General features: G+C 35.8%; 1 protein-coding gene across 5 annotated transcripts in view; it reads right to left on the bottom strand.

Moving 5' to 3' along the window:
* LOC126326538 (thyroid receptor-interacting protein 11-like) overlaps positions 1 to 14660 on the bottom strand; it is a 414334-nt gene that overhangs the window by 17856 nt on the left and 381818 nt on the right. For all 5 annotated transcript variants that reach the window (XM_049995698.1, XM_049995689.1, XM_049995711.1 and 2 more), the window contains one exon: positions 55 to 136. In XM_049995698.1, the coding sequence (XP_049851655.1) occupies positions 55 to 136 (82 nt within the window). The remainder of the gene's footprint in view (positions 1 to 54; positions 137 to 14660) is intronic.

The raw sequence follows: 14660 nt of genomic DNA, 5'->3' as shown, positions 1-14660 counted from the left end.
AGAAATTGTTCCAACTGAAATTTTACTTTATTTAACTAAATTTTCTTCTTTTACCTGTCAATCTTATTTTCACCAACAGTCACTTTAGACTGTGAGAGCTGCTCAGCTTTCTCCAACTTTTCAGTCAGTTCTGCCACTAAAACAAATTAAAAGAATAACTACTGTGTATAAGAAAAAAATCTAACTTACTATAACAATTAATTATTAGTCTATTTGCAGTTGAATAATGACCAGATTGCCAGTAATTTTTAATATGTTATTGACCACAAATTTTAACTTCCCAATTATTAAGGTTTCCTTTAGATGCAAATTCCAGTTGTATGAGTTTATTAAGGAAGATATGAAACTCAAAGATGAAATGAATAAGAAATGGTAATGTATAATGAAAGCAAGACAATTAGCACAGCTATTCCTTTCACTCTTCAGTAAATGGCTAATTTCCAATGAATGTAAAAAAAAGCAATTGCAATGTAGAATAGAATAGAAATTTTATGGTCACATGACATGTTACCAACAATCATTTGATTGAAACACTGGTGATTCATCAAGGAATAATTCTATGCCTATCTAAGTATACCTTAAAAACAAAATACATTAAAAGAAAGCATATGGATGCTCCCAGAAGCACATTACAACATAAAAAGGTAAACACATGTTAGATTTCTTCCTGTTTCTTAATATTTTGCATAGTGGTTTAAAATCTTTCATTTTAAGTCTTTTTCATGTTTGTTTCTCTAGTTTATAAATATGGACATACTTAATAAGAGCACACAATTCCATAAAAGGAATATGTACACATCTAGGTATTTATATCTAAAAACAAAGTTCCTGAAGAAGCAACCGTTGGTTGTGAAAGCTTGAATTTTGTGTGTATGTTTGTGTTTGTTTGTGTATCTATTGACCTGCCAGTGCTTTTGTTTGGTAAGTCACATCAACTTTGTTTTTAGATATATTTTTCCCACGTGGAATGTTTCCCTCTATTACATTCATCTACATATTTAGATACATAGTTTACACAATACCTGATTTATAAGTATGGACACATGAAAAAGAATATATACCTCCATCAAGAGAGAACATAAGCATACACATAGAACATAATGTAGAAATAAGATTAAAAAAAATGTAACATCCTCCACTTGTCTTCCTCATTTATAAAATTAGATTTTTTATTGTTTGTACCTGTGTGTTCTAGCTGAACCATTCCTAACACTGAGTACAGCTTAAGCACTCATCACCATAGACTTCCTGTGTTATTTGGTGTATCTCTGTAAAGATTTTCTTGAGTTTCATGGAAAATTTAATGCAGACATGTTGCTCCTCTAACCCTGCCATCTCGAAATTCACAAACTGTGTGACATGATGCTCTAATCAACACAGCACTTAACAATAGCTGACAGACATACAATAATGAAACTTTCGGGAGTTCAACATTAAACACAGGCATGTACAGGGATGCCAACAGCATTTCACTCCAACTCACGATTGGCGCGAAATTATGAATGTTTCAGAACTTTTTGAACAGACCTCATATACAAGAAACAATTATTTTCATCATCCTTAGATTGCTTGTGAACTGCCTAACATGATAACCCATAAATACTTACAAAACAGAACATTTCTATTTATTTTTCATGAAGACAAAGAACTCATCTAGAGAATAAAATGGATTTCCTGTTAAAATTCTTTAAGTTGGTCTTTTAATTTAAGGTTTTTAGGAAAGGCATTGTCAAGCTTCTGTCTAGCATGAATTGCCTATTTTTTCATATAATATCTGTTCTTTGGCTATTTACGTGGTATTCTGATTTTTGTGTAGTTTTATGCTACTGTCGGTCACTGTTTAGGTTTGGATTCATTCATTTCACAAGCAATATTATGTCCAATACACAGTATAAGCTTATCAAATCTTAGGAACAGGTTAAAACAGGATTCTTTGGGTTTGGCACCACAAATAATTCTGGCAGCATTTTTTTTGCAGTGCCAGTAATGCATTTAGGTTGGTTTGTGTTGTTAAATTCCATACTTTTACTGCCTTTTCAAATGTGATTATAACACTGAGTAATATGACGTTTTTAACACACACACACACACACACACACACACACACACATATATATATATATATATATATATATATATATATATATATATATATATATATATATATATATATATATATTCAAAACATTTTCTGGTTATGTTTATGACAAATATGTCTTTCAACAGCTTACAGGCTTTACAGGCTAAGGAAACAATAAGCATGTCCCACATGACATTGTCCTGGACTGTGATTCATATGAATTTTGTCAGGTTTCTTTTTTTTTTTTTTACAATGTCATTTCCTTATTGATAATTTCATGCCACACACTGCTTCTTGGTGTAAAATTCCATTACGACAGTATTTTTAGCACTTACATTTATTGGCTTTCATTGAAATTCCGGACTATTTCATTGGTACATTGTTGTACAGTACCTCTAACTGTCACAGGCCTTGTGTTTGAACATGTTACATCTTTTTTTAAAGCTAGGAAGACAGAATTTTACATCATTAAGAAAAAAGAATAAATCAAGAAGAGAAGGAGTCCCAAGTCAGAATCTTGTGGCTCTAATTTGAAATTTGTAGTTTGTAGTTTTGGATTTGAACGACTCACTGTATGTTTTATGCAGCACAAATTGTTTCCTGTTGCTCGGATGAACTTTTATGAATTCATAGCCAGTTCATCTAATACTCAGGTTCCATAGCTTTTTAAGTAGTAGAATATTGTTAACACAATCAAATGCTTTTTCAAGATAAAGGAACACTCCAGTCACATACTCCCTGTTCTCTATGGCAGTTATTGTTTCATCTATTAACTGTGATGTGGCTACTAAAGTTGCCTGTTTTCCGAAAAGCCATTCCGATTCTCAAATTTTTCATTTTGTTGACTCAGGAATATCATTAATATAGTGTAAATAACTTCCTCAATTACCTCAGAAAATGCAGGAAAGACTGAGATGAGTCAACAGCCAGAATAACCGAACAGCCAGAATAACCGAACAGCCAGAATAACCGAACAGCCAGAATAACCGAACAGCCAGAATAACCGAACAGCCAGAATAACCGAATTTGCAACACAGGCCACTGCGAGACATGCAAGAAGAGAGTCAATGAGTTTCTGGAAGGCACTAACAGGGATGTGGAGACATGCTGACTTCAAAGTTGTGTCCAGATGTGCAAAGTTTCTCAGTAGAGAATCTATGGTGTGAACAGCACGATCAAGCTCATGCCACGGGTTCTTGATGGAGTTTAGATCTGAGGGCTTGATAACCAGTAGAGTACAGTAAATTTACTCTGGTCTGTTCAAACCATGCATGTACACTGCGAGCTGTGTGACATGTATTATCCTGCAGGTAGATGCTACTATGCAGAGGAAAAACAAACTGAATATAGAGATGGACATGGTTGCCAAAGGTAGGTGCATACTTGTGTTGATCTATTGTGCCTTCCATAACAACAAGATTACCCAGGAAATAAAGTGAAAACATTCCCCAGACTACAGCCCTTTCAACGATTGTTGTGTTTGTTTTCAGACTTTCACGCTGTACATGCCAACGGTCATTTTTTTGATGCAGCATAAAACATGATTAATCTAAAATGGACACTTGTTGCCACTCAATGGATACACAGTTGGACTACTGGCATGAAAATTCCAACCTTCAACACATACACAGCAATGTTTGCTAAATGGTCACTGAAGAGATACAATTGGTAGCCTTTTGGTTCATCTGGGATGTCAGTTGCTCAACAGTTGTCCATAGACATCTCCACAGCCATCATTCACCTCTGTCATCTATGGCCCATGGTGTGCCACAGTTGCCTTGGCAGCACCATTTTGCCAGGCACAGTATACTTGGTGGCACATGAACAGTTTACAGTGTTAGCCATTTCAGAAATGCTTCCATCTTTGGCCTGAAAGGCAGTGATCATGCCCTTTTGATTATTCAGTAAATCTCTCCGTATCAGCATTATGCCCCTCAGACATTCATTATTTACTCCTATTGCTAGTTCTGTCACCTGCCATCTGTGAGTGGTTATTGCATGTAGACATTGATCATATGTAGTGGTCACATTATTGTAAATGGACCATGTAGTTTCTGATTATAGATGGTAGTAATAACCATGATAGTTCTTCAATTCCACATTTAGTCTGTGATTACTGAAAAAGTGTAAGTTTCCATATTGTGGCTTCCATTTCATGATTTTTTTTCAGTCATTGATGGCAAATTTATTTAAACTTTTTATCATACTGCTGAGGCTTTCAACTTCATTATCAAGATTTTTTCTTTTTGTCACTTTTTTTTTCTTTTTGTTAATCATATAATGATTTTCAGCTTCCGTCAGTACCTGAAACGCATGGTGCTCAGAAAAGACAAGCTCCAGGGGAATTTTGTTAGTTGTAAAATTGTCAATGCATTTTTTGCTGCTATTGACCTCTCTAGTGGGCTTATTTGTCTGGAAAGTTGAATTAAACTGATCTAGTATAAACAAATACGGTGTTCTGCAGTCCAGTGATGGTGTTAAGGACAGTGTAAATGATCCAGACCTTGCAAAAGACAATGCGCTGAAAACGAATAATAACGCTGAGAAAAATGATGATAAATGGGGAACATCAGGTAAAAAGAACAGTGTGCTTTTTCTAACAGACAGCCACGGCAGGAATATATCTAGTATGTTTTAAGAAATAAATCGAGACATAGCAGTGACCAGTGTTGTCAAACCTGGAGTGGGAACTAAACACAGTTTAGACACATGCACTCAAACAAAATCCATGCAAGAAAATGATTTTGTTGTATGCATAACGGGATCAAATGATGATGTGAAAAATGAAGCACTTGTTTGCGTAAAAGTGCTTCAGAACTTTCTAGAAAAAAATTAATCAAGGAATACAGTTGTTGCTACAGTGCCTCATACGCAGATCTAATCTAGAGTTCATGCGCTAATAAAGAAATTCGAAGAATCTGTGTTAAAATAAAGAAACTAAGCTCTGAATATGCAAATTATGCTGTGGTCAATATAAGTAAACTGCAGCGTAACCTTCTCACCAGACTTCGGCACCACCTAAACTATTATGGAAAAAAGTTTGTGTGCGAACATGTCAATGAAATAATTAAAGAAAGACTCAAACGGAATAAAACAATCTACAAAAGTAGCGATTTGAATAATACCTGGAATGTGCAACATTTTTTAGTATAAAAGTCAGTGAATCGGCAGGTAATAAACCTCCTGTACTTGAACTAGGTGCTAAAAGCAACATTCAGGTGAGAGAGTGTTCACAGACAATAAACAATAAACATAAATCTGTGATGCAAATGAACATTCACTGCATCAGGAAGAAAGTATTACAATTAGAGCATTTTTTGCAGTATTGAAAACATTGATGTTGTTTGTGTCTCAGAACATTGGCTGACAGCGTATCAAGTACTATATTTTGTTCCTCAAGGGTAAGCTGTTGGAGACATTATGTGAAGAAGTGAAAGAAAGAATGGAGGTGTTCTAATATTTGCTAAAGATACTATAATGTTTACCAAAATAGATGTTAGCTCTTACTGTGCAGAACTAGATGGAGAATTTATCTGTATAAGACTAAATGCAGAGAATACTATAATTGTTAGCTTATATAGATCACCAGGTGGAGATGCAAATACATTTTTCTAAAGATTTGAGCTGCTTATGAGGAAAATACTAAAGTCTAAAACAAAACTAATTATCTGTGGCGATTTCAACATTGAAACGGCCAACAGTGATGAACATGTTACTAGAACATTTTTTAATATCTTAAGATCACTTAATTTACAATGTAAAAATTACACACCAACACAGGATGATGCGTGCTTAGATAATATTATAGTAAATTTTTCTCGAGATATGTATGACGTCAAACTTGCCAGTGGAGCCCTAGCTGATCATGAACCATTGATTTTAACATTCTGCTGCAGTCAGTTGCCTAAATCAGACACATCAGTCAGAATCAAGTCTAATGCCACATGGATAAGAGGGCAGAAAGATGAATATATTAATTTATTTATTGACAAATTATCTGATGTTAACTGGGACTTTGAATGTTTTATACAATCTGGGAAGGGTGCTGGTGAAATTGTGTTTAACAGCTTCCTGAAAATACTCAGATTTATGGTACACCTGCTCACCATTAATCAAAAGTAGCCCTAAGCATAAACAAAAACAAACAGCTAAATGGTATACAGATGAGCTAGCTCTCACTAGGGAGGAGATGCTCAGACTGCACAGAATATATAAAAATTCTTGTAAACAAGGACCTGAGCTAGATAATTGTCTTTGAAGGTTTTTTTACATTTTAGATAAACTCTATAAGAGTTGCCAAAAAACATGCATGTGAACATACATTGACAGTGCTGCCAAAAAATTTAAAGCAGCATGGGACATCATCAACCAATATGATTCACAAATCCACACATAAGATGCAGTGCTGGTCCCAGAAGAAGTAAATAATTACTTCCTAACCTCAGTGAGTGAGCTGAAAAACAAAATCAAGCAAAATGGCACTTGTGCACTAGATCATCTTGGTGCTGTGCCCCATAGGAGGTATACTTTCCACTGGAATGTTGTCACCCCAGAGAATATTGTAAAAGCTGTGACAAGGTTCACCAACTCCAAAAGTATGGACTGTTATTGGTTCTCTAACTATGATCTGTGTATGCTGTGTATGCTAATGAAAAAAAAAAAAATTACACTTTATCTGTCAACCTCTTTCTTTCATTTTTAATATGTGTTTAGAATCTGGAGTTTTCTCAGATGCACTCAAATCTGCTAAAGTGATACCAGTCTTTAAAAAGGGAGATAAGGACCTGCCCCAAAACTATCGACCAGTTTCTATTGTCCCAATTTTCTCTTAAGTTTTTGAATATCTAATGTACAACCAATTAAATAACTATTTTGAAAAGCATGATCCCCTCTCCAACAGATAGTTTGCATATCAACATGGTAAAAATACTGTTACTGCTGTCACTGAATTTGTTAACCAGGTGTTAACTACATTAAAAAATTAGGATCTAGTATCAGTTGTACTTTGTGATCTTAGCAAAGCCTTCAACTGCATACCATTTAACACCCTACTTGCAAAACTGGAATTTTACAGCATACACAGATCATCTTTACATGTAATCAAATCATGCTTAAGGAACAAGAAACAGTTTGTATCAATTAAAAATAGATGCTCCTCACTGACGGAAGTTTGGACTGGAGTGTCTCAGGGCTTGGTTCTAGGTCCTTTTCTGTTCATCACTGCAATTAATGACTTACCTTACCATGTAGGAGCAAATTCAATTGTGTGATGACACAACACTGCCCAGTACACACCATGACAACAGAACTGCATCAGGCAACACCGGAAAAACTAGAACTAGTAATGAAGTGGTTTTCTTCTAATGAATTCCTATGTAATCCTGATAAAACTCAAGAACTAATTCTGGGTTTAACTATAGCTGTTGAAAGCAAATCAGTTAAATTGTTAGGATTCCACATTGATTCAAAATTAAACTGGGAGGAACACATTAGCCATATCTGCAAGAGAATAGCAAGAGTGTATTATCTCATCTGGAGACTGACAGATGTAGTCACTGATGAGTATCTAAAGGTGGTATATTTTGGCCTGTTTCAATCACCCATTTCCTATGGCATATTGTTATATGGACATTCTTACTATGTCAGTGAAATTTTGGAGAAAAAAAAAGTAAACAGAATAATGGGCAAAGTTAAGCCTAAGAAACACTGCTGCCCCCTCATTATCAAGCACATGATATTAACTGTTGTGAATTTATACAGCTACACAGCACTGCTTTATGTCAAAAGCAACTTAAATGAGTTTGAGACCAGAGAGAACATACATCCCCACAATGCCAGAGGCAAACTGGACTTTGACATACCAAGACACAGCCCCACAAAGACTGCTAACTCACACAAAATAATGAGTTTAAAATTCTTCTATAAACTTCCAGCAGCTGCTTGGTCACTGACCAGCAATATTTTCAAATGTAAGATTTATGATTGGTTACTCAAACACTCATTTTATAAGATAACAGAATATTTTCAAATAATCATTGACATTAGTATATATGAATATTCCTAAAATAAGTGGAATTAAATTGTAAAAACTTTACTGTAAAGTTATTGTTAATTGTATATTTAATGTTCAGACCTATTCCACTGTAAGTGGTCAATGGTGAATAAACTGAATACTGAATCAGTTTTCCTGAGCTGGAGTCAGTAGATAATAGATCACTGTTTACAGTTCCAGTCAGTATCATCTTAACCCAGCCTTTATTTTTTTGTGATATTTACTATGTCAACACGCAAGTCATTAAGAACTTCAAAGAAATTATCCAGGATACCACAGGGAGGACTTAAAATAAATAAGTTCTCTTACTCCCACTTGTAATTAATTGCTGCAAGTTCTACAATACCCTTTTATTCTAAAAGTACTTACATCCATTACATTATAATTTCTACTTAACTGTCACAGCAAAGATTGCTACCCCACCATTATGTTTCCTTTTCTACTGGGGACAGGGCAAAACATCACAGAGAGTGTATGATATACACTAATTAACTCGTTTGTATACCACTGTTCATTCACAACTAAAACACCATGGTTGTCAATCTATGCAATGGTATCCAAGTTATAGCACTTACTGCTAAGAAAGTTTTTCTTACATAATCTGAAATTGAGTTTGGACTGCTGAACTCTGGTTGGAGTTGTTGTGAAATGCAGGTCACCAGTTAGAATCTTTGCAGATCAATGACCTGTGCTTCAGGGTAATTCATACGTAATGGATCTGAGGAGGACCTTTTACCAAATAAAATAAAAAGTGGCCTAGAAAGTGTTTGTGTTTATACACTTTAGGACTAGTCACAGTACCATATGGCTATTATGTCTTCAATTACGAAATCTGACTAGAACTGCATACCAGGAAAAAGAAACAAAAAAGATTTTTTTCTAATGATAGGAGATCTCTTTGTCACAAATCATTCAAATGGTATGAGAGAGATGCAAAATGAATAAGCTAAGAATTCTTTTATGGCTCAGTGAAAGAGAAAAAACAACCAGGCTCCTTGGTGTTTGTCCATCAGAAACTAAAGGCCACAAAACACTGCAAAAAATGGGGGTTATGAAGAAATGGAACAACACTTTGGTATTCATCAGCTTGTTACATTGAAACTTGTTATTCAGTATCAAACAGGCAAAGCAGTAATGGAAGGAAAAATTCCTCCGTCATTGTTCAGCAAGTATTAGTAACACCAACAGTTGCAGTAGTTGCAACAATGTTCCAGCTTCTCATTTTTTCCCCTTCCTTCTGAAGTTTTTGATAGGTGTAAAATCACTAATGAAAATAGGGCATATATAGTAATGACTGTTACAGGAGCTTTGATGTACAGGACTGAAAACCTGGTAATAATCCACACTGCTTTTTAATGCCTTAGGGGCAAATGTAGAAAAGTGAGACATGCAAATAGTCAGTATAAATTTAAGCTAAAGAACTGCCAAGAATAGTATTGGACATGGATGGAAACCTGTTTCCAGCTCTCACATGTGTTATAACAACTGATACATGGGCAATGATAGTAACTTTCCAAGGCAAGCACAATTGTTAAAGAGTTCCTGAAATCCTTAACTTTTCAGAAGAATGGGAAGCCATGGATGTTTACCAAACAGTGGAAAAGTGGAGTGTAACAGTCAAAATTCAGACTTTCAGTGTGTTGATCAGTACATTGAGCAAAACGAGAAAAGAATGTCTATACAAATCTAGTAAAATTTTCCAGTCATGACTGGTTGCACCTCCATCATCATCATCATCATCATCACATTTTTGACTCACCATCAGGTGCAGTTTACATCTACATCTATACCACTTATGGTTCAGAAATAGCACATTTCAGAAGATTTAAAGAAATCATGATGAAAGAACAAGATGATTCACATATGTGGTAGAAATGAGCTGACTGATGATGCCTGGTCTACTGTTCTTGGATTTCTTTAAAACGTTTGTTCTGTGTAGAAACAGCAGCAGGATAATTGCTGAGCACTGCACTTTGAAGAACAGGATATTAAATACCAGGAGTTAAATAGGTGACAAAAACAATATACTGCACAAAACATGCTTAGTTTTCTTGCTGCATCAAATCTGAGTAAAATCTCGAGCTTTTGACAAAATCCCAAAATTATTATTATTATTATTATTTTACTATCTCCACAGGTATAAATTACACACTTTGCACTGCAAGCTGGAAATTGTAATGAGTATTCTGAGTCACTCAGTATGTTAATAAACATGTCAAATCTAATGTTGAATATATAAGAATTTAAAACAGAAATTATCAACTCTCGCTCCTCTAACCTGTTTTTTATTTTCTTTCATTAACATTCGTAACTGGAAATAATTCTGAATTCAGTACTCTGTCACAACCCCATAATATGATGTAGTTTAGTGTGTGTCATTTGAGTCATTTAGTAGCTACCGTCATAACATGCTAAGTCATTCAAAATGTAAGAGCAAATGCAGAATTTTTCACCAATGCAGAAGACAATTGTTATTTGGTCAAATGCATATATTATTTTGAAATACTTGTATTTCTATCAGTTATCCCACCTGACACTGTTTTATCATCAAGACTAACAACTATGTCTTTCTGTTTCTGTTAGATGAAAAACTGAAACAGATGTAACAGCCATTATGTCTGTACAGTCCTTGACAATGGAGTTGTGGCTCTGAACCATATTGGCAGCAACTATAAAATAAAAAGATTGTGACTTAAGATGGAATATAATTGATAAAATACATCCTTACCCTAGAAGTTATAGTCACGGACAGTCCTGACTTAATGTCAATTAATAATGTATATCGTCCATGTCCTTTTCAGGAACAACTAACAGTCATGGGTGCTGCTGTTGTGACCATTTATTGCCCATAGATGGCTTGTAATTGGTCAGTATGACTCATAATTATGTCATGCTGCTAGATATTTTGTCCATGTCCACATTGATGATGTCAGCATTCTCACATAAACTTGAACAATTTAGTGGATTTCTGTGTCTCTTCTGAACATCAAGAGCATGAGCAATTGATCAACATTTCCACATTCTTGTTTCTTTTGTGATGATCATCCTATTGTGCTAGTTCCTTTCTATGGTGCTACATCTAGAAAAAAAGGTAGGGTCCTCAGAAGTAGAGGTGCAAGACTTATTTTCTGAACACCTAAGAAGGAAAAGTAGATGTTGCACACAGTTAAGGATAGTCTCCATCTCAGATTCCCTGGAATTAGTAAAATTCCTTGTAACTGTGGAAGCAATTATATTGATCTGTCTACCTGTACCTTTAGTTTACGGCAAATAATGGAGAAGTGTTATGAGTGGAACAGGGAACTGTATCTATGCTTTATAGATCTAGAAAAGGTATATGACCGGGTCCCTAGGAGGAAGTTATTGTCTGTTCTACGAGATTATGGAATAGGAGGCAAACTTTTGCAAGCAATTAAAGGTCTCTATATGGATAGTCAGGCAGCAGTTAGAGTTGACGGTAAATTGAGTTCATGGTTCAGAGTAGTTTCAGGGGTAAGACAAGGCTGCAACCTATCTCCACTGTTGTTCATATTATTTATGGATCATATGTTGAAAACAATAGACTGGCTGGGTGAGATTAAGATATGTGAACACAAAATAAGCAGTCTTGCATATGCGGATGACTTAGTTGTGATGGCAGATTCGATTGAAAGTTTGCAGAGTAATATTTCAGAGCTAGATCAGAAATGTAAAGACTATGGTATGAAGATTAGCATCTCCAAAACGAAAGTAATGTCAGTGGGAAAGAAATATAAATGGATTGAGTGCCAAATAAGAGGAACAAAGTTAGAACAGGTGGTCAGTTTCAAGTACTTAGATGCATATTCTCACAGGATGGCAACATAGTGAAAGAACTGGAAGCGAGGTGTAGCAAAGCTAATGCAGTGAGTGCTCAGCTACGATCTACTCTCTTCTGCAAGAAGGAAGTCAGTACCAAGACTAAACTATCTGTGCACCGTTCAATCTTTCAACCAACTTTGTTGTATGGGCGTGAAAGCTGGGTGGATTCAGTTTACCTTATCAACTAGGTTGAGGTTACGGATATGAAAGTAGCTAGGATGATTGCAGGTACTAGCAGATGGGAACAATGGCAGGAGGGTGTCCACAATGAGGAAATCAAAGAAAAACTGGGAATGAACTCTATGCATGTAGCAGTCAGGGCAAACAGGCTTAGATGGTGGGGTCATGTTACACGCATGGGAGAAGCAAGGTTACCCAAGAGACTCATGGGTTCAGCAGTAGAGGGTAGGAGGAGTCGGGGCAGACCAAGGAGAAGGTACCTGGATTCGGTTAAGAATGATTTTGAAGTAATAGGTTTAACATCAGAAGAGGCACCAATGTTAGCACTGAATAGGGGATTATGGAGGAATTTTATAAGGGGGCTATGCAGCAGACTGAACGCTGAAAGGCATGATGATGATGATGATGATGATGATGTCTACCTATACTGTTACGTGCTGCTGTGCAGGACACCAGATGTATGTTAAAAACTGAGAACATAGGAAATCAGCAGTTGCTGACCATGATCTTACAAATAAACACAGAATAATATTTGATGAATTTAAAATTTTGTCCTATGTTTCTACATACTGGCATTCTGTTATTAGAGAAACAGTAGGAATTGGAATATGAAGGAACAGTGGCTATACAGGATGTCCCAGGAGGAATGGTCAATATTCAGGGATATGTCAAGAACAATAATTCAAAGGAAAAAAGTCTAGCAAACATGAGCTCTAAAATGTATACCTTACGAGCTATGAGCAACACTAGGTCTCTGATACTGTGAAAGAAATCTCTTCTACTGCACACTCACTGCTGGCCATATTTTGTGTAGTGAACATGGGGTCTAAAATGCATACCTTAAGAGCTATGAGCACTTTTTCAGTAGAAATGTGTTCGCATTAGCAAAGATGAACATGTGCTCATAGCTCTTACAATATGTACTTTAGGGCCCATGTTTACTGGACAGTTTTTTCTTGTTTGATCTATACTGCTACCTTCCAAAATATCGAAAGCAGATGAAGAGATTTGTTATTTGGTCAAATGCATATATTATTTTGAAATACTTGTATTTCTATCAGTTATCCCACCTGACACTGTTTTATCATCAAGACTAACAACTATGTCTTTCTGTTTCTGTTAGATGAAAAACTGAAACAGATGTAACAGCCATTATGTCTGTACAGTCCTTGACAATGGAGTTGTGGCTCTGAACCATATTGGCAGCAACTATAAAATAAAAAGATTGTGACTTAAGATGGAATATAATTGATAAAATACATCCTTACCCTAGAAGTTATAGTCACGGACAGTCCTGACTTAATGTCAATTAATAATGTATATCGTCCATGTCCTTTTCAGGAACAACTAACAGTCATGGGTGCTGCTGTTGTGACCATTTATTGCCCATAGATGGCTTGTAATTGGTCAGTATGACTCATAATTATGTCATGCTGCTAGATATTTTGTCCATGTCCACATTGATGATGTCAGCATTCTCACATAAACTTGAACAATTTAGTGGATTTCTGTGTCTCTTCTGAACATCAAGAGCATGAGCAATTGATCAACATTTCCACATTCTTGTTTCTTTTGTGATGATCATCCTATTGTGCTAGTTCCTTTCTATGGTGCTACATCTAGAAAAAAAGGTAGGGTCCTCAGAAGTAGAGGTGCAAGACTTATTTTCTGAACACCTAAGAAGGAAAAGTAGATGTTGCACACAGTTAAGGATAGTCTCCATCTCAGATTCCCTGGAATTAGTAAAATTCCTTGTAACTGTGGAAGCAATTATATTGATCTGTCTACCTGTACCTTTAGTTTACGGCAAATAATGGAGAAGTGTTATGAGTGGAACAGGGAACTGTATCTATGCTTTATAGATCTAGAAAAGGTATATGACCGGGTCCCTAGGAGGAAGTTATTGTCTGTTCTACGAGATTATGGAATAGGAGGCAAACTTTTGCAAGCAATTAAAGGTCTCTATATGGATAGTCAGGCAGCAGTTAGAGTTGACGGTAAATTGAGTTCATGGTTCAGAGTAGTTTCAGGGGTAAGACAAGGCTGCAACCTATCTCCACTGTTGTTCATATTATTTATGGATCATATGTTGAAAACAATAGACTGGCTGGGTGAGATTAAGATATGTGAACACAAAATAAGCAGTCTTGCATATGCGGATGACTTAGTTGTGATGGCAGATTCGATTGAAAGTTTGCAGAGTAATATTTCAGAGCTAGATCAGAAATGTAAAGACTATGGTATGAAGATTAGCATCTCCAAAACGAAAGTAATGTCAGTGGGAAAGAAATATAAATGGATTGAGTGCCAAATAAGAGGAACAAAGTTAGAACAGGTGGTCAGTTTCAAGTACTTAGATGCATATTCTCACAGGATGGCAACATAGTGAAAGAACTGGAAGCGAGGTGTAGCAAAGCTAATGCAGTGAGTGCTCAGCTACGATCTACTCTCTTCTGCAAGAAGGAAGTCAGTACCAAGACTAAACTATCTGTGCACCGTTCAATCTTT

This window comes from Schistocerca gregaria, chromosome 2, assembly GCF_023897955.1.
Source record: "Schistocerca gregaria isolate iqSchGreg1 chromosome 2, iqSchGreg1.2, whole genome shotgun sequence".
Classification (NCBI taxonomy): Eukaryota; Metazoa; Arthropoda; class Insecta; order Orthoptera; family Acrididae; genus Schistocerca; species Schistocerca gregaria.
Note: the sequence above shows the minus strand (reverse complement) of the source record. Positions and strands in the feature narration are given on the sequence as shown.